This window comes from Drosophila yakuba, chromosome 3R, assembly GCF_016746365.2.
Source record: "Drosophila yakuba strain Tai18E2 chromosome 3R, Prin_Dyak_Tai18E2_2.1, whole genome shotgun sequence".
Lineage (NCBI taxonomy): Eukaryota > Metazoa > Arthropoda > Insecta > Diptera > Drosophilidae > Drosophila > Drosophila yakuba.
In genome coordinates this window covers 7,732,097-7,751,846 of record NC_052530.2, presented here as the reverse complement: position 1 = coordinate 7,751,846, position 19,750 = coordinate 7,732,097, and the positions used below count along the sequence as shown (strand labels likewise).

The window sequence follows — 19,750 nt, the reverse complement described above, 5'->3', positions numbered from 1 at the left end:
AATAATAAATGCGCCTTTCCTGGATAGTTTTACCCAAGTTACGAGGTATGATAAGTGAATAAGTTGCGAATCAATGGCTTAAAATATACAGTAGCTTTACAAATAATTTAAATATATATATTAGTATAGATTAAAGCAAAAATTGCATGAAGTAATAAACAAGGGAAATAAAGCTGTACGATTTCCATTGTAGCACACCACTAACTATGTATGTGAAATTATAATGCGCCGTTAGCCAAATTTATCGATAACGCGCACCGTTGGTTGATAACTATCGGTAGGGCAAGCACCAAGGATCCAACAAGTGGAGAAGAAGCGACCGAGTAGAGGATTGTTGGCAATCAGGATTCTAGATCGGTGATCATACGTTGACGGGACAAATTGGATTAATGTTTGCCCTTAGAATGATTCAATGCCTTGTGAGCTGATCGGTAGGTACCCAATGGGTACTACCCATCAATCTCATCGCAACAGGCCAACTCAAATCAAAAGTCAGACAGTGTCCAACTTGAATTGGGCATGCACAGTATACATACATAAATACGAGCCCCAACCACTATTAATTCGAACAGCATGTGATTTTTTCAGTGTGCAATGTTCAACACACGATAGTTTCGATACTATTACAGATAGCGTATGTCAATGTATTTTTTCTTAAAGAGAATTTTGTTCTCTTTACGATGATAAAAAAATATTTCTTGTATTTACAACAACAACAAAAATATGAGTACTTTATTCAAAACGTAGACTTAAGAGATAAGAAAAAATTGACCACTATTAATTCGAACGCTGCGCAAGCTTACCGTTATCTCAAAAGAAGAACAAAACAAAAGCAACCAATCTAACGGAATCACTATCTAGTTAAAATCTGCAAATAATAACACAATGCAGAATGCAAAAAAATTTAAATTACTGCAGATCAGTCAAAGTTTAGCAACGATGGCACGTGGTAAACCTATTTGCACCGAAATCAGAATATTGATTAGGGATTATTATAAATCTGGGAAGACAATCACAGATATAAGCAAACAACTTAACTTGTCTAAGTCGTCGGTCCATGGGGTTATTCAATTGTTCAAGAAAACTGGGAACATTGAAAGTAATATCGCAAAAAGAGGCCGAACATCAGCAATAACACCCCGTGACAAAAGGGAACTGGCCAAAATTGTCAAGTCTGATCGTCGCCAATCTTTAAGAAATTTGGCTTCAGAGTGGTCGCAGAAAATTGGAAAAACTGTGAAACGAGAATGGACGCGACAGCAGTTGGATATGGATTCTATAAAGTATGTTTTATTATACTTTTTATATCATAACCAATAACTTATCTGACTCGTAGGCCAAGGAAAAACCCTTGCTTACGCTTCGTCAAAAAAAAAGCGTTTGCAATGGGCTCGTGAAAGGATGTCTTGGACTCAAAGACAATGGGACACCATCATATTTAGCGATGAAGCTAAATTTGATGTAAGTGTCGGCGATACAAGAAAACGAGTAATCCGTACAAAGGGAGAAGCATATCATAAAGACTGCCTTAAAAGGACAGTAAAGTTTCCTGCAAGCCTTATGGTATGGGGATGTATGTCTGCCAAAGGGTTAGGAAAACTACATTTTATTGAAGGAACGGTTAACGCTGCAAAATATATTAATATTTTGGAAGATAGTTTGCTGCCATCAATACCAAAACTGGCAGACTGTGGTGAATTCACCTTTCAGCAGGACGGAGCATCATCGCACACAGCCAAAACAACAAAAAATTGGCTTCAATATAAACAAATGGAGGTTTTAGATTGGCCAGCAAATAGTCCTGATCTAAGCCCCATTGAAAATATTTGGTGGCTGATGAAAAGAAAGCTTCGCAATGAGCCACAAAGGAACATTTCTGACCTTAAAATAAAATTGCAAGAGATGTGGGACTCGATTTCTCGAGAACATTGCCAAAATTTGTTGAAATCAATGCCAAAACGTATTAAATGTGTAATACAGGCCAAAGGTGACGTTACACAATTTTAATTTATATTAATTTGTTATATTAAGCAGCGTTCGAATTAATAGTGGTCAATTTTTTCTTATCTCTTAAGTCTACGTTTTGAATAAAGTACTCATATTTTTGTTGTTGTTGTAAATACAAGAAATATTTTTTTATCATCGTAAAGAGAACCAAATTCTCTTTAAGAAAAAATACATTGACATACGCTATCTGTAATAGTATCGAAACTATCGTGTGTTGAACATTGCACACTGCAAAAATCACATGCTGTTCGAATTAATAGTGGTTGGGGCTCGTACATATGTACATACATAATTACATTCCGAAATTAGTGAAGCTATAAAACATATTTTCTGAAGGTAAAAGAAGCAAATGGTGTTATATGTTGCAACTACTATCTGTATGTACAACAAACTTGTCTACGCTGCAGAGAGTAACGTTATCCTTACCTTTCCTAATCCCTTTTTACACACTATCCCTAATTAAAAGCGCTTACAAAGCTCTCAATTAAGGTGCTACCATAATTTAGGACTTAAAGAACAATTTTTTTAATAGTAAGTGGTTTTAAGTACCACAAATAATCGCAGCTATTTACCAACAATAAATCACTAGTCTTATCATGTTAAAGCGATACACTTATGTTTTATTTCTTCGACCTAAAGTAGAAGTCTATAAACAAATTGGTAAATAATTTAGTTTCTTATGTGAGTAAAAGAGTCTTCGAATTTGAACTAATCGTCTTAAATGCTGAGTCACTGATCATTTTTAAATCAACACGCACATATAAAATGTACCAATCTAGTTGATTGAGATAAACTAATAATTTTAAGGCTTGAAAGTGTTGATTTGTCTGTTTATGACCTTCCGCACGTGCTTGTTAATGTTAATCTGACTAAAAAAGTGTTACTTTGAACATTTGGTCAAAAAAAAGTTTTCTATCTAATCAAATGGTCTGTCGTTTCACGAAAACAATAAACGGAATTTCCTTCTTTCTGCTGTTGAGCCGACTCAACATTAATTGGCGAAATGATCGACTGGCTTTTATCAGGGCAATAAGCCACCAAATGAGCAATCAAAATATTATTGCTTGCCTGGATTTCCCGAACCCCAGACACTTCATACTTCAGTTTTTAAAATTCAATCAGATATGCAAGAGGCCTTTTAACTCTGGCTGCCGATAACCGAGCACTTCGGCTAACCTCTTCGTCTTTATTAATTCAAGTGAAAATTGGTAATCGCAATTTATTAGTATAAATAGCTATCATTTAAGTTCAGTTAAAACCCACTCAAACGCGCCGAGGCTTCGTGAGTCACGTACTGATCAACTGACAAGGAGTCTTCATGCTCTTAATACGTGTTTGCAGAAAATTAGCAGTTCCTTTGGTTCCTTTTATGGATTGGGTACAACAATAACTAATATCTATTTTCTGGAGTTCAAATTAGGCTATTATCTGCGGGAAACAGGTTAATATATCGAAGGTAGATCATTAGATAGACTAGGTAGATCAATTCACACCGATCCCCAAACTTTAGACAAATGATCTTAGGCATTAATAATATTTTTATAACACCACAGTTGAGGTCAGGCTTCTTTTGATGGCCAGTAAACAAAACAAGCTTTTTAATTGAAAAAATATTTTTCATTGTATTTTTAATACTACGAGTACATGTAAATATAAATAATCTTCTATATTAGTTTCTATCCGTTAGATATTCCTAAGAAGTTTCGTTTCCTTCGATAGCCTGCAGTTGAGTCTTGCTGTCCAGTGGAGGAGCAGATGCCACTGCGCCGTCACTTGCGGCTGCACTCGATTCTGGAGCCTGCTTCTCTGGGTCGACAGGTGATGGGATGATCTCTGGAGATGTCTCAGCAGCCTGCACTTTTGGCTGGGGAGCTGGTCTTCGGTTCGGCAGGATCAGACTCTCCAGTCCGCCGCAGGGGGCTTCGATCAAAATGTACATGACATAAGCGAGGAGGACCGAAAACCCAAAGTCTTGCCAGAAGCGCAGCATCTGTTAAGAAAAAAGAACCACTGCAGCTGATAACTTTAAGGCATAGCCAGATAAAACTTACAATATCGTAGTTTGAGAAGTAGGTGTTAACTCTCGTGCGCCCACCATTAAGGTTTTGGATCAACAAATGTCCCATATAGACGCAGAAAGAAAGCTTCGACAGAGGCTGCCACAATGGCGATGTGAGGAAGGAGTTGGCCAATCCGCCATATCCTTGCACGCAGGCAAAGACCACCCAACTCAGACCCAAGGGCCAGGCGATCCGGGAGAGCGACACGTAGAAGGCTTCACTAACGGAGGAAAGCGTGTTGGTCTTGCCAATGCCATAAGGATACATCGCGAAAATGCAGGTAAATAGTAGGGCCAGACATGTGATCCAGCCTACCCAGACAGCAGGTCGACTTAGCTTGATCGTCTTTCCACGGATCGTGTGCAGGAAGTAACCGAACAAAAAGCCCACCAGCCATCCGGAAGCCCGATTGTGGGTATAGTGTTCGAGGTCCTCGGAATAATCATCTGGTCCGCCACCACCTCCACCGCCAACCCTAATTTTTTGTAGTAAAGGTAGGAGAATTTGGTTATACTGCACATAGCCTAAGCTAATCGCGAATACTTACAAAGAGTAATTGTTGATCACTATAATGCTAAATAAGTAGGCAGCAAGTCCCAACAATAGGAGCAGAACAGCTGCTGCACCTTTTTTACCCCACTTGTACACAACAATCAGCAGGATGGGCGCAATGATATACAGTTGCATATCGATGGCCAGATACCACGTGTGAGCCAGACACTGATAGAAAGAAAAGTTATCATAGTGCGCCCATGAAGCGAATGCAGACATACCTCAGAATCGGTGGCGTAGTTCTGAATGTAGAGCAGGGTCCAATACCAGTTACCTTCACACCTATCGTAGCTATCAAAGTTCCAATTGCCATACAGCGGACCGTCACCCAAATAGGGCAGTATCTTCCAGTAGAGCAGTATTGATATTGCCACGATGGGCGTCAGGCGAAGATAGCGATGGAGGTACATTAGTGGAATATTCAGCTTTCCCTTGGCCCTATAAATATGATAGACTGTGGAAAGGACGGGGATAGGTGAGAAAGGCGACTTACTTTTCCATGGAACGCAAGGCCACCATCGCAACCAGCAGTCCGCTAATGAAGAAAAATGAATCCACAGCAAAGACGCCCTCCTTAATTACGTCCATAAAAGGTGTCTTAGCCCACTGAGGAATGATTAATGTAAGCAATCAAATCGCGTTAAAAAGCCTTTCTCGCTACCCACAGTGTACACTTCGTAGAGATTGATGTTGGGAGATGTGATGCCAATAATGTAGTCGTGACCGAAGCACACCCAGATCAAGGACATTCCACGCAATCCATGCAGACACTCAATCATGTTGGGGTTGGGTTTGGTGGTGATGCGAAAAAGTGATCGTGAGTTTGCACGTGCAGAGAACACCTTCAGAAGAGCAGGCAGTTTTTCTACAAGTATGTTAAAAAGTTACCAACTGATTGTGCCTTAAAATAAGGTCTATTTACTTTGATCCTCACACACAAAGTAGTCGTAAAGTGTGGAAAGAAGCACTGCGCCTCCGAACACGGATAGAATAACGCTGTAAATTGGGATTGCAGCTTAATAATAAGTAAGACAAAGTTTATATTAAACTTACATTGCGGCAATGGTCCCTCCATCGTAGGCCTCGCGCTCGGAAGTCTTGCAGGAGTTTTCGCTGACCAAATTCTGATTTGCATTTAGTTCCAAGCCAACCAGTTGCTTCAGGACTCGTCGCAGAAGCGTGTCCATATTGGTGGCCGAGCAGGAGGAGGGAAAACAAACCGCCGTCTGGACATTCAGCATCCTGCCAGCGTTTCCCAGCAGCTGTTGCAGAGGCAAACTGGCCAGGCAGTACTTTCCCAACAGAGTCGAGCCCGACGCCATGGACTGTTCGATGTCAATGCACTCGTCGTAGTGACCAAGGTCCTTGAGATGACCCTTCAGGATGCCAGAGGGTATGGATCCCCAGGAGTCAATCACTGAACGGGAAGTCCTTAATAAATTTGTTCACAGCAGCACATTGTCTCTCACTTACTTCTGTAGGCCCACAGGCTGCCAGTGGTCAGTCCAGCGGTCAGCTGAGCAAAGTCCGCGTAGCACTGTAGATCCGAGACTGTGGGAAGTCGACCTTGGGGCACCAGGTCGTCCAAAGTTACATTTTTGTAGTGACTGAAAAACTGCTCTGACAAGTGACGAACTTTGTTCAGGCGCTGGTAGTCCTGTGCATCTAGTTCGATGCCTTGATTCAGTTCTGGACCGAAGTCGAGGGCTCTGGTTACGACCAGGCCAAAAATAAGTATTACTACTGAGACTTTCGCCATCTCTGTAGACGTTCAACTACCGAATAATTCGCATCCGGACCAAAGCAACCCTTTTTATAAGCGATGTCTGGTGCTGGTCTGCGTCTGCGATAAGGATTAGTAATATATGAACACTTTTGATTAACCGATTTTTGTACTTGAACATGACTGTGCAACATCGGAAATGGCTTCAATTATAATCAGGTATTTTATAATTTTTTGTTTTTGCATATTATGGGGGTCGAAGTGCGATTATCTTATCGATCTGCATACATTTAAAATAAACAGTAAACTTATCATTCCAAACGCACATTTATAATTAAAGATTATAATACGAATATTATATATACGAGTAATATTAGATACATATTGTGATAACGGGTACTGAGTGGCTTCACGGCCTTGTCCTTGTCCTTGGTAAATCAGATTTGAAGAGATCTGACATAAAAAAACACTGCAACCCACTTTCTTATCAAGCAATGTCCGGTAATTTAAACACGCTAGATTGGTCGCTAGATTTTAAGGTGACATTTATTGCTTTTTGATTAAGTAGGTGAGATCAGTTCGAAAAGTTTTTTGGGATTTTATCCAAAATATCCTTTTAGATAACTGGTTAATTACCATTTCATGGAATTCGATGGACTTCATCAGCTAAGGTGGCTGCAACATGTGCAACATATCCCAAAAGAACATAGCCAAGTACCAAGTACAAAAAGTGGAACCACTGTAGATGCATTTTGGGAAGTGAATATTTTGTATGTATGTCCAATATCAGCTTTTCTTGGAGTTGTAGTTGATGTATAAGTGTCTCCGGCCATAATGCGTAATGAGTTATGAGCAAAGAATGTAGTAAATGAAGCTCATTGCCCTAGCGGGGAGAGCGATAAGGTATCTCATAGTCGAGGCACTCGATTTGTACTTTACATTTAAATTTAGCATGTCTGTAGCATGGATTCCTTAAAATAGCGCCTCATAGCTGGCACACTGGTTCTTGATCCGTACATTTTTAAGCCATCGTCTTACAATCTCTATGTGCATCGCCACATTGTGTTGCATCCTGTCTGGGAATAGTTTAATGCCTTGGTTTAGTTCCGGGCACTGACCAGGCCAAAGATACCGAAGTACTAAGACTTTGTCCATATCTATCCACCAATGAACAAATTTTTTTATTAGCGATTTCCAGGCCGATGTCTAACACTTACATGTATAAAATATGTATACCCGTTACTCGTAATGGGTATACTAGAATCGTTGAAAAGTACGTAACAGGTAGAAGGAAGCGTTTCCGATCATACTAAAGTAAAAATATAAAGTAAATATATTCTTGATTAGGATCAATAGCCGAGTCGAGCTGTACACCCGTATGAAATCTCAGGCATGCAGATTCCAGAGACATAGACGCAGCAAAGGTTTGTTAATTATTATCATCATTATTATTATTAGTTGGGCGGAAACGCTTCTATTGCCTGGTGCATACTTTTTAACGAATCTAATATACCTTTGCCCCTCAAGTAACGGCGATGGAAGTATTGTAAATCACTTTCTTATCTACCGATGTCTGGTAATTCAAACACGCCTTAGACTGTTGAATCGGTTCTCAGGTGCTTTTTATAACTTTTTGATTAAGTAGATGCAATCAGCCAGGAAAGTTGATAGCGAGTATATCTTAATAATCCAATCTTTCCAATTAGTTAATTAACATAAGTCGGGTTTTGAGTAAAACTTGATAGACTTGTATAGTGATCAGCTGGTGTGGCTGCAACTTGTCACCATTAATATATGGTCAGGTCATTCAGGCATTCATCTTTAATGGTAGTGTAATTAATCTCATAATTCATATTTAACACATTTTTATACCCGTTACTCGTAGATTAAAAATTATGTAACAGATGTTTCTATTAAGTATGTATATACTTAACTATGTATATTCTTGACTATCATCTTGTATATCTTTGTTATTTTTTTATAACTAGCCGAGTCGATCTGGCCATGTCCGTCCGTCTTTCTGTCTTTAAGAACATTCAGATCTCGGGGACTGTAATCGTTAGAAAGTTAAGCACTATATAGATGTCTTTTTTACAATTTTATGCCCCAAATTCTATCGATTATGTCGGGAATCCTCCCGTTTAGAGATTCTGGTCAAGAATATAAATATATGTTTTATCACTAGGAAGCGCTTTCTGTCACCAGCCTGTCACCTACCTTTCACCGAATTTAGTATGCCCTATTACTCTACGAATAACTGGTTTAATTGCTAAATACGAAATTTATAACGTAGTTGCTTTTCGCTTATGCACAGCTAGATATATTTTACGATTTAGATATTTTTAGCTTATTTTATTTTATTTTTAAACACTATCAATAGAATAATGGGCCAAAGAGGCTGTAAAAGTCATTGAACTGAACCTCGCAAGCTGCATTGTGAGTATATAACCGATTTCATTTGACTAATCTATTTCTAATTCAATTTAAAAGCCTTTTTTGGGTGCTGTTAGCTTCACTTGCTTAACAAATACCAATTAAAATGGGCTATGACACAGGTAATAATCTTAGAAATATTGCTGGGCTTTAAAGTTTTCAGGTGTTTTTGAGCTCATAAATAAACTTGATTATTTCTTACAATCGCCTTATTTACATTTTGCGACATTTGCAAATTAGCATCTAACATGACCAGTGGCCCGTCTCCGCCACCACGCCTATCCATTAAGATCACTATCCGGTGATACAAATATATGGCTGGATCAAGTGGTTTAGGCCTGCAGCTCTAATGATTGTTAATCGGCCGCATAATTCAATTAGAATTGGACCAGCTGCCGAGCTGATGGAAGTGCTCCACACTTCCGTAAGTGCAGGACCAGATTCTTTGCAATTAATCGCAAGGTACTCCACACGTTTGCGATTAAGATGGTTATGATTTCATACGTTTGATACGCCTGTTGACAAAAAGCGTCGTTGTCATGTCCAACGCGACGTATGCGTAACAAAGCGGACCTAATCTGAAAAGGCCAAGTCACAGTCGCGGATCACAACAACATCAAAAGAATCGATCAGCCAAATGCGAAAGCCGTCGAATTGTTCGATTCGATAGCCGCCGGCTGTTCTTAACAGTAAATTGTCTCGCGTCGAGTTGTTTAGGGAAATACTTGTCGTGGCGAAATCAAGTTCGACTGCCTCCGTAAATGTGCACAGAAAGAAAGTTCAATTTTAAATTTAATATATTGTTATACCTGTTGTACGTATAAGTATGTAAAATTTCTTCTTCAGTAAGTTGAGTTGAGATGAAGCAGGCAAATTCTAGTAACTAGTAGTCACTATATTTAAAAAAAACTGACTATTCATAAATAGCTAAGTTTGATGGAGCTCTAGTGTTAATAATTAGGACATTGGGGCCTTGATCGGTGAGTAAGTAAAGGAGTTATTAATGCTAATGATCCTATAATTATCTACGTTTTTATACATTTTTGTTGCTACTTTTTAATCGGTTAGCCTTTCGTAATTTGCGGACCAAATTAATTCTTCATATGCAAACAATCACTCAAAAGCAATCGGGTTTCTGGGATTTTTTGCTGTGCAACACTGCGTCACAAGTGTGCCTTAAAAAGCAAATCGACAAAAACAAATGAGAACATTGTTGCCGACAAGCAATGCGATTCGTAGAATCGGTCAACTGACATCGCGGATGCGTCACACTTTCTTTTTGGGGAAGTCCGGATGCGGGAGATCGGTCGAATCAACTTAGGTCAGCCGACTACTAGCCGGTTCCAAAGATGCCTCCTCACGGCCGCTGACGTTTCGGTCTGGAAACGTGACTCGGGTGCGAAGTGAGCACGGCTCAGATATGAATCTTTGCATCTACCAGATACAAACGGACGCAGATGCAAATGGGAGAGCAGCGGGTTAATTTAAATGGGCTGGGACACACCTTCTTTTTGGCTTGCTTTTATGGAAATCAATTATCTTTTGATAGTCGGTTAATTACGGGTTCTGGTAGATCCCTTTATCAGCAGCAGACGAATGACATAACACTTCGGCAGTGAATCACTTAAAAACTGATTTCAATCCAGAGTAGGGTTGTGGCCCAGTTCTCGTGTGAATCCTTTTTATTTCCGTCCACCAAAAAGTCCCCCAAATGCATTCATTATGCTTAGCACGCTGTGCAGTCGCTTAAAATGCAGAATGCCAAATTAGCAGAGCAGTTGAACGAAGGAAGTGAGTACTTTTTATTGAACGCTTAGAATAGGAAAATCCGCGTTTTTTATGGGCATTCAACAGTGAATGCAACAAGCGTTGAAGTTGTTCAATCGCCGATAATTATTTTTATGAAAGCGACTTATTTTATAAGCGCTATTAAAGGTGTACTTGCTCGAATAAAAATAAAAATAAATTGATTACAAATCTCTTGATATTATTACATTAATCCATGTAATAGTATTTTTTATTATTTACAATTGAAATGATAAATCCGCTCATTATTCTTGAACTCACAAAGTAATTGCACAAATAACCAGCTGTCATAAATTCTTCTATTAAAATCAAGTTAATACGAATGCAAATGGGACCACATTGAGTGGTAATGATGGTAATCGACAGCTCCAAATTGTTAGCCCGCATCGCAATTTGGATTTACTGACGTTGATTCTTGCACGGATCACTCATGATTCGCTAATTAATAGTCGATTAATTGGATCCACATTATTCGGAGCCAGGGCTTTCTTTAAGTATTCGATCAATCAACTGATTAACCTTGGCACTGCAAACAATGATCAACTTCAGACTTTCCTACAAAGTAGTTATGAAGTCCAATTGATTCCAACTGTGCACCGGGTACAACTGCATTTGTAAGCAGTAGCTATGCATTGAGTAATGATTGCACTAAAAGTCAGGGGACAGGCGCCTCAACTGCAAATTTTCACACTGACTTCGTAATGGGAAGCACAACATGACGGCTGGCATACGTTAGAAAAAGGCAATCCCTCTCACAAACCCACTGACAGCTACAGAATCGATGTACAAATTGCAGCGACCGCGATTATCGGTCTATTTGAAATTCCATTTCTAATGCGATTCTACTTTCGCACGATACATTGTACTAGCAATAGCGAAGTAAAAGCCATAATCGCCGATACTCTTGGTCTTAAACTCGACCAATCTTAAGCAATCAGAGGCTTTAGTAGTTGAAACTCTATAAAGCCAGTTAGTTTTAGTTAGTGCCAGATCTGAATAGTACGGAAAGATTATAGGCAGTGTACTCAACTTCGATATCTGAGTCAGAATGTTTGCTATTTATGTACCTTTCAATACTATTGAACAAAATGTATAATATATATTTCTGTATTTACTTGGATTTAGTGTATTCAAATTAAGGGGTTGGTGCTACACACTCCTACACTTCCAATAAAATAGTTCTTAAGACCATCAACTTTAAGCTAACATCAGTCAATTATCATTGTTAGTTATCATTGTTGTTATATACCTCACAAAATCCATTCTTCTATCCGAATCAAGGACTTATTTAAACTAGCTTTCCACCTGCGCGTAACCAGTGGCCATCTAACTTTCCTCAATCCGCTCTGAGCTGTGTGTCACACGAGGGATTTCCAAAAGGTCTGGTGCGCTGAAGAATAATATTCAAACTGTGCGATTCGCCTGCCAATTAATGAGTGCGGGGACGGCGGGATTTTCATTTCATTTCCTACGTCACCGCTCGGCGGTCCGCTGAAAATGGCGACCAATCTGGCGTCCACACACTGGCGCCCGCATATGGGTATGTGTGGTATGCTGCGAGCAGTAATTGCAGGGGCTGTAAGAGCAGGAACTGGTTTTTTTCTGTCATTCTTTGCCACCCGACTGCGACTGCGACTGCGCAGCCGACGGCGACTGAGACAGCAGCGAATCGGTCGGATATATAAGATAGTCGGGGGCTGGGATTCTGATTAGTCTGCGAGCGCCGTTTACAAGTACATAGCACGTTGAGTTTCCCGAGTGCGTTGCAAGTTTTTTGGGTGTCCCCCGAAATCAAAGTGAAACGCTAGTGAAGTGACCAGAAACGGAAGTTTTTAAACTGGTAGACTCACCACTCTCATACTTTATACTTGAAAATAAAGAAGAACAATCAAATTTAAGAATAACGTGCTCAGTGTGAAACGGCCACAGATAAACATTTGAAAAAGGAAAATTTAAAACCTGTTCAAAATATCAAGTGTCAGAATTTGCCCTTACCCACGGTACGTATACGTGATTATCAAGTATGTATTTAGATTCGGCAAACTCGATTTCCCGAAATTAATGTGCAAATTAACTTCACATGCATGCTGAGAAGCAGTTAACAAAATAATTCTCGCGTAATTTTATGGCCGAAATAAGTTCCTCCGTGCATTACAAACTTACTTCACATCCGACAAACATTGCATAAAATTCATTAAGCTGAGAATATTACAAAAAAAAAAAGAACGACGAAAAAATGCAATTAGTTTCAACCATAAATTAATGGATTGAACAAAGTGTTTTCACCTCGCTTCACTCGACGGAGACATTTTTGTGGGCTAAGGTTTTTGCTGTCAAAATTGCCATTCTATTACGACTTAAAGGAAAAACATAATATATGTACCTTTTTGGATTTGAAAGGCACGAGTAGAAGACCTGTTTTTCTATTGAAATCATTTACAGTTTGAGGAAGTTCTAAACGAGTTCTAAACACAAGAAGGAAACTGGATTCCCATAACGGCTCGTTCCTTGAGAATGCACTGTGAAATGCACTGAAATTCAAAAGGCAAACAGAATTCGAGGCGGGGCGGGGTCAGAAAAGGCATTACAGGGGTTTCAGTGATTAACGAGGCTCTTAAACTCCGATTTAAGCCCTTCTTTTTCAGAATCCCCAGTTGTTTTCTCAGCGTTTAGCACCTGATACTTTTGCCAACTACTCGGCTTTTAAGGCAAGCCATCGACATACTTATTGCCAGCATAAGTATCCCGCAAATGACATTTAATTTGTCTTGGCGCGCTTAGCAAATCGCTTGTTATTAAGAGCAGTAGCCAGCAGTGATGGATTTATAATTGCAATTGAGTCATTGGCCAAAGCGATCGGCTATTAATTATGTTAAGTATGTGCTAAACGAGTGTCGCATATCGTTTACAAGTGTTTTTTATGGTGCACAATTTGCATTCGACGACTTAAACTTGGCTCGTTAATGAGCAACGCGAACTGATTCCCCCATTGACGTAAGACTCTTGGTCGAGATCGTTAGTTTTGCCCGTTTTCTGTTCTTGAACGCGGTTTGGTTCACTTCCACATACAATACGAGCTTGTCATCCAATTGACTCACAATCGGAAATACTGCGGAAAACGACAGCGGCGGTGGGGAAAACTGAAAACAGAAAATAAAAAACCCACTCAGACAAAAACAGATCACACTCACCGGGACGACCCCCAAAGCCGTGCAGATGCAGTGGAGGTCCCCAGCACGGCTTAAATTAGACGCTTTTTACTCAATTAGGCAAATCAGTCACGGCAGAAAAAAGACATAATAATACATTCAATAAATGAACAGAAGTGGACTTCAGCGTAGAGCACTGTTGTGTTTTGATTCGGCCGCCTCCCACGACGGGTCGACAAATTAATTAGCCACACTCTTCGGAATTGCCACCAGCGGAAACGTTTGCGATACCAGATAAGCCCCGCGACCTTAGGCAATGTTGTTGATCCGCCAAGTGCAACAGCCACCGCGCTGCCAACGGTCTTTCAACCCGGCCAATAATTATGTAAATTACAGATTACATGGCAGGCTGATAATTATGGAACGATTTTCCAAAAGCGCCAGAACCTCCAACTGAGCCTCCAACTGAAAACGATCTAACGCAAATGCAACCTTGGTCGGAAAATTATAAGCAGCACTCGTCGAACTGCGGCGGTCTTAAATGCTTTTCGACCGAGCTGCTACTAGTTTTTAATGCTGCTTAGTTTGTTTTTGGTTGATTTAATGGCAACAGGGGCAAAAGTAATAACTTTAAAGCAGCCACATGGATTTCACCTCATCAACAGAAGCAGCGAAGGTGAACAGAAGTCGCTGGATGCATTTAATCGATGATGTGAAATGCCAAGAACCATAGGGGCTCAAGAATGCACTCGAGTGGCGGGACCAAAACAATGGACTTCATCAGCATTGTATGCAGATAGTATACTACGAGCTTACATACATATACATATTCTCGAGTATATGTACATGTAGTATATATAGTGGGCAAACATAGTGCAGGCTGTGTGTGCAAGTGAACAAACTAATTGGACTCACACGGCGCATACGTAATGGGCGCTTGGGAAATGATTTCAGCCTAGCCTTGAATTCGTTACGTATACGCCCCGTAAACCGTTGTAAATTACTTGGCTGCCAAAAAATGTATGCCAGTCGAGAATCAGAAGCAAGCAAGTCCGAAAACCAGACCCAGAAGCCAGGCGGTGAATTTTCAGCTCTAGAGTTGCGCAATTGAAGTATAACTTGTTTCGAGCTCCCCAGCCGCGATGGTTACAACAAGCTACCACCTCCACCCTTCACTTCCACTTCCACTCCATTTCCTCCTCGGCTGGAGAAGAAGCGGAAGCAACTAAATAATTCATTGCCCACTGCCCCAAGAAGCTTCCTAGCCACCTTGCCTTTCCCAGCGGAATCGCCTGCTCCATTGCTCCACTTCCCCGATCGCAGTCATTTGACGAGGCCTCAAATCTAATGAAATCTAATTTTTAAACCAAATCAGAGACTAACATTTGCTAAGGCCACGGGTACGGCACAGGTAATTGCCGTTCTTGGGCCTCCAGACGGCAGCTTGTCCTCATGTTTTGGTTTTGGATTAGAGCGCTTGACATTGGAGCCCGGCAGAATCAGATACAGGTAGTAGATACTACAGTCTCGGACACCAGAAGTGGTCGGCGCAATGACATTTTAGCTGGCTTTTATGACATGCCGATGGAACTTAACGAGCATGGGCATAAGGTTGGCGTAGCTCAATGACCTCCACCAATCTTCGCCTGCGTGCTCTGCCGGCTCGTAAAATGGAACAGCACTGGTGTCTCCGGCAATTGGCTGGCTCCACACAATTAACAAGTTAGCATGCCGCATTCCGAGCGGTTGAATTTGGGCTTTTGGCCAAGTCCAACGACTGAGGTACAACGTTTAAGCCAGGCTAACTTTTTTAACTAGGAAATCATCTACTCAAAACTCCAACATTCAATTATTAAGGCACATTATTTAGCAAAAATAGTTGGCGATATAAACGTGGATTTTCAAAGCCGGAACACATCTCAATTTATAGTATAAGCCCACATAGATTAAGCTGGACTTAATTAGTATCGACAAACAGGTGGCTATGCTAATGCGTTAAGTTGTACTTACCTAGGTGAAGGAGATCTCTAGTCGCCTATTAAACAAACCTGTAATGAAAGTATGAGTGATAGGTTAGGGAAAAATATGGTGCTAAGCGGGTAGATAAAAATGTCGCCATAATTTAAAATTACATGGGCCCCCGTTGCCAAGCATTTAGTCGCAAAGTTGAAGAAATCAAAATCAGAAGAAACTATTACTAGAAGAAAAAAAAACTTATAAATAATAATCTTTATACCTATAACAAAGAAATAAGAAATTCCAATTCTTCGTGTAAGGCTATTCGTAAGTACTGATGTGTATAAATGGATTGCATTTTTATAAATAAAATCATTAATAAAACCTTATTACCCTGAAACCCATAATCAACAAGTCATTAAGATGGAAAATCGAATTCCATTTTAGTTGTACCTACAATATCTGCATCTTAAGCTGCAGACTGTAATTTAATTGAATAAATAAAGCTCACCAGAAGCCATCCGTTTAAGGCTGGTCCAATATTCATACTCATTCATTATAATAGTTTATTGTGCGAGCGCTCCATTAACACGAAGTGTTATAAATATGCATGTATGAATGAATTTATTTGCTACCGCAAGGCAGTAAGGCATTAACCAGCATTGCAATGGAAAATGAAAGCTGGGAAAGATGATGTAACTTAGAGCTTCTCCGGTTGATATGCTAATACTGCCCTGATAATTTGAGCAATTTCAAGTAAAGGATTTTTCTTAATTCTCCCCACAGATAATACAACATTAAGATGGGTTCGCTGCCACAATTATCGATCGTCAAGGGTCTGCAGCAAGACTTTGTGCCGAGAGCTCTGCACCGCATCTTCGAGGAGCAGCAGCTGCGGCACGCCGACAAGGTGGCTCTTATCTATCAGCCCAGCACCTCGGGGCAGGGAATGGCGCCCAGTCAGAGCAGCTATCGCCAGATGAACGAGCGGGCGAACCGGGCAGCCCGTCTCCTGGTGGCCGAGACCCACGGCCGCTTCCTGCAGCCGAACAGCGATGGTGACTTCATCGTGGCTGTGTGCATGCAGCCGTCGGAGGGACTGGTCACCACACTACTGGCCATCTGGAAGGCAGGCGGCGCGTACCTGCCCATCGATCCCAGCTTCCCGGCGAACCGCATCCACCACATCCTGCTGGAGGCCAAGCCCACTTTGGTGATTCGCGACGACGACATAGACGCCGGCCGTTTCCAGGGAACTCCCACGCTATCCACCACCGAACTCTATGCCAAATCCCTCCAGCTGGCTGGCTCCAATCTGCTCTCAGAGGAGATGCTGCGCGGTGGAAACGACCACATCGCCATCGTACTCTACACCTCGGGCAGTACGGGGGTCCCCAAGGGAGTTCGATTGCCCCACGAGAGCATCCTCAATCGCCTCCAGTGGCAGTGGGCCACCTTTCCGTATACCACCAACGAGACGGTGAGCGTTTTCAAGACGGCCCTAACCTTTGTGGACTCGATCGCCGAGCTCTGGAGTCCGTTGATGTGTGGCCTGGCCATTCTAGTGGTGCCCAAGGCAGTGACCAAAGATCCCCAGCGATTGGTGGCCCTGCTAGAGCGATACAAAATCAGGCGTCTTGTGCTGGTGCCCACTCTCCTGCGCTCGCTGCTCATGTATCTGAAGATGGAGGGAGGCGGAGCTGCCCAGAAACTGCTGTATAACCTGCAGATTTGGGTCTGCTCCGGAGAACCCCTATCCGTTTCCCTGGCAAGCAGCTTCTTCGACTATTTCGACGAAGGTGTACACCGGCTATACAACTTTTACGGATCCACAGAGGTATTGGGCGATGTCACCTACTTTGCCTGTGAAAGCAAGAAGCAACTAAGCTTGTACGACAATGTGCCTATAGGTGAGATTTAGCCCGTGTTCCTAATTTGCCATGTTGTGCATAATCCGTGATCTCTCATCCTGAAGGCATTCCACTGTCGAACACCGTTGTCTATTTGCTGGATGCCGACTATCGTCCAGTGAAGAACGGCGAGATCGGGGAGATCTTTGCTTCGGGACTCAACTTGGCGGCTGGCTATGTCAACGGACGCGATCCGGAGAGGTTCTTGGAGAATCCTCTGGCTGTGGAGAAAAGTAAGTAATTCATCTTATATCTTGTATACATTTCAAAATACATTCAAGCTAGTTGATTTATATCCTTAAATATCCTTAAATATTATTATTACTTAATACGACCTTGCCTCTCCAGAATATGCCCGTTTGTATCGCACAGGGGACTACGGATCCCTGAAGAACGGCAGCATTATGTACGAGGGACGCACCGACTCCCAGGTTAAGATCCGTGGACATCGCGTCGATCTCTCCGAGGTGGAGAAGAACGTGGCGGAGCTGCCGCTGGTGGAGAAGGCCATTGTCCTGTGCTACCATGCTGGTCAGGTGGATCAGGCGATCCTGGCCTTCGTCAAGCTGCGCGATGATGCACCCATGGTTACCGAGCTGCAGATGGAGGGGCGTCTCAAGGACAAACTGGCTGACTACATGACACCGCAGGTGGTCATCCTGGAGCATGTACCATTGCTGGTCAACGGCAAGGTGGATCGCCAGGCGCTGCTTAAGACCTATGAGACGGCCAACAACAACGAAGGCGACTCCAGCATTGTCCTGGACTTTGACTACTCGCAGGTTCCTGAGGATCTAAAGCTCACGGCTCGGGATCTCTTCGAGACAGTGGGTGGGGTTATTGGACGCTCCACCAGAGCAACCCTGGCTCCGCACAGTAACTTCTACGAGCTGGGCGGCAACTCGCTGAACTCCATTTTCACGGTCACCTTGCTGCGCGAGAAGGGCTACAACATCGGCATTTCCGAGTTCATAGCGGCCAAGAATCTGGGCGAGATCATCGAGAAGATGGCGGCCAACCAAGATGCAGTGCAGCTGGAGGAGGAATCCCTGAATGCTTGTCCGCATCTTAAGATGGAGGCGGTGCCGCTACGCCTGGAGCACCGTCAGGAAGTCATCGAGTTAGTACTTATTAGCCCGAGCTTGACCGGAAGTGAAGTTACTAATCGTGTAACACCCGTTTCAGCATTATTGTTGCTAGCTTCTATAACAAGGCCGACCTGGAGCAGTGGCTCAAGCCCGGAGTTTTGAGAACCGATTACAGCGACATCCTGAACGTGAGTAACTAAAGCTTACTACATATTTTATGTAGCCACATTTCCTTAATTTTAACTTGGCAGGATATCTGGAATGTGTTGGTGGAGCGGGACCTAAGTTTCGTGGTATACGATACCAACACGGATCGCATCATTGGCACAGCGTTGAACTTTGATGCGCGAAACGAGCCCGAGGTGGACATCAAGTCCAAGCTGCTCATTGTCTTCGAGTTCCTGGAGTTTTGCGAGGGTCCGATCAGGTAAGATGTCAAGCCTTCCTCCTTCCTTGAACCATGTGCTCACTCGGAATATTTAACAGGGACAACTACCTGCCCAAGGGGCTGAACCAAATTCTGCACTCCTTTATGATGGGCACCGCCGAGGAGCTGAATCCCCGCGAGAACATCGCCTGCATGCACTTCATGGAGCACGAGGTGCTGCGGGTGGCTCGCGAGAAGCAGTTCGCCGGCATTTTCACCACCAACACCAGTCCGCTGACGCAGCAGCTGGCGGACGTGTACCACTACAAGACGCTTCTCAACTTCCAGGTGAACGAGTACGTGCACTCCGACGGCAGCCGACCATTCGGCGATGCACCGGACGAGCAACGCGCAATCGTCCACTGGAAGGAGGTGGGCAAGTAGGACAACCCGGTGAACGCGTCACCAAACCAGATCTGCAGCGAATTTATCCCGCACCACGTATTATATTTAACTAGCATAGCCTACCACCTAGTATTAGCCCTAGACTAGTGTAACTTAGCGAGAAGTTTCGTAAGTTTGTGTTGACTAGTTGTAAGCCTTTGATTTCAAGACAATTAAATACACAACAATTAATAATTAGCTACAAAGTGGTTTGATTGCACTGGCACTCTCTTGACTTTCCAAAATTCCAACCCA

General features: G+C 42.2%; 2 protein-coding genes across 2 annotated transcripts; one reads left to right on the top strand and one right to left on the bottom strand.

Moving 5' to 3' along the window:
- Nucleotides 1-3,608: 3,608 nt before the first annotated feature.
- On the bottom strand, nucleotides 3,609-6,417 carry LOC6535912 (nose resistant to fluoxetine protein 6). Its single transcript, XM_002096492.4, has 9 exons — nucleotides 6,093-6,417; nucleotides 5,673-6,036; nucleotides 5,542-5,615; nucleotides 5,285-5,484; nucleotides 5,113-5,225; nucleotides 4,841-5,057; nucleotides 4,615-4,787; nucleotides 4,059-4,542; nucleotides 3,609-3,997 (listed from the first exon to the last, which is right to left on the bottom strand). Exons 1-9 carry the CDS (start codon nucleotides 6,376-6,378, stop codon nucleotides 3,701-3,703), a joined length of 2,208 nt encoding a protein of 735 aa, XP_002096528.1. The 5' UTR covers nucleotides 6,379-6,417; the 3' UTR covers nucleotides 3,609-3,700.
- Nucleotides 6,418-12,292: 5,875 nt separating this feature from the next.
- Nucleotides 12,293-19,693, top strand: LOC6535911 (mycosubtilin synthase subunit C). Its single transcript, XM_002096491.4, has 7 exons — nucleotides 12,293-12,581; nucleotides 16,473-17,596; nucleotides 17,662-17,829; nucleotides 17,945-18,716; nucleotides 18,782-18,872; nucleotides 18,936-19,111; nucleotides 19,171-19,693. Exons 2-7 carry the CDS (start codon nucleotides 16,489-16,491, stop codon nucleotides 19,493-19,495), a joined length of 2,640 nt encoding a protein of 879 aa, XP_002096527.1. The 5' UTR covers nucleotides 12,293-12,581; nucleotides 16,473-16,488; the 3' UTR covers nucleotides 19,496-19,693.
- Nucleotides 19,694-19,750: the final 57 nt, after the last annotated feature.

Excerpts from the sequence above, each read along its gene's own strand:
- LOC6535912 (XM_002096492.4), bottom strand. The coding sequence starts at position 6,378 with ATGGCGAAAGTCTCAGTAGTAATACTTATTTTTGGCCTGGTCGTAACC. Across the intron at positions 5,616-5,672 it reads GGAGGGACCATTGCCGCAAT|CGTTATTCTATCCGTGTTCG; the intron begins GTAAGTTTAATA and ends CCCAATTTACAG. Across the intron at positions 5,485-5,541 it reads CTTTGTGTGTGAGGATCAAA|AAAAACTGCCTGCTCTTCTG; the intron begins GTAAATAGACCT and ends ACATACTTGTAG.
- LOC6535911 (XM_002096491.4), top strand. The coding sequence starts at position 16,489 with ATGGGTTCGCTGCCACAATTATCGATCGTCAAGGGTCTGCAGCAAGAC. Across the intron at positions 17,830-17,944 it reads TCCTCTGGCTGTGGAGAAAA|AATATGCCCGTTTGTATCGC; the intron begins GTAAGTAATTCA and ends TTGCCTCTCCAG. Across the intron at positions 18,873-18,935 it reads ATTACAGCGACATCCTGAAC|GATATCTGGAATGTGTTGGT; the intron begins GTGAGTAACTAA and ends TTAACTTGGCAG.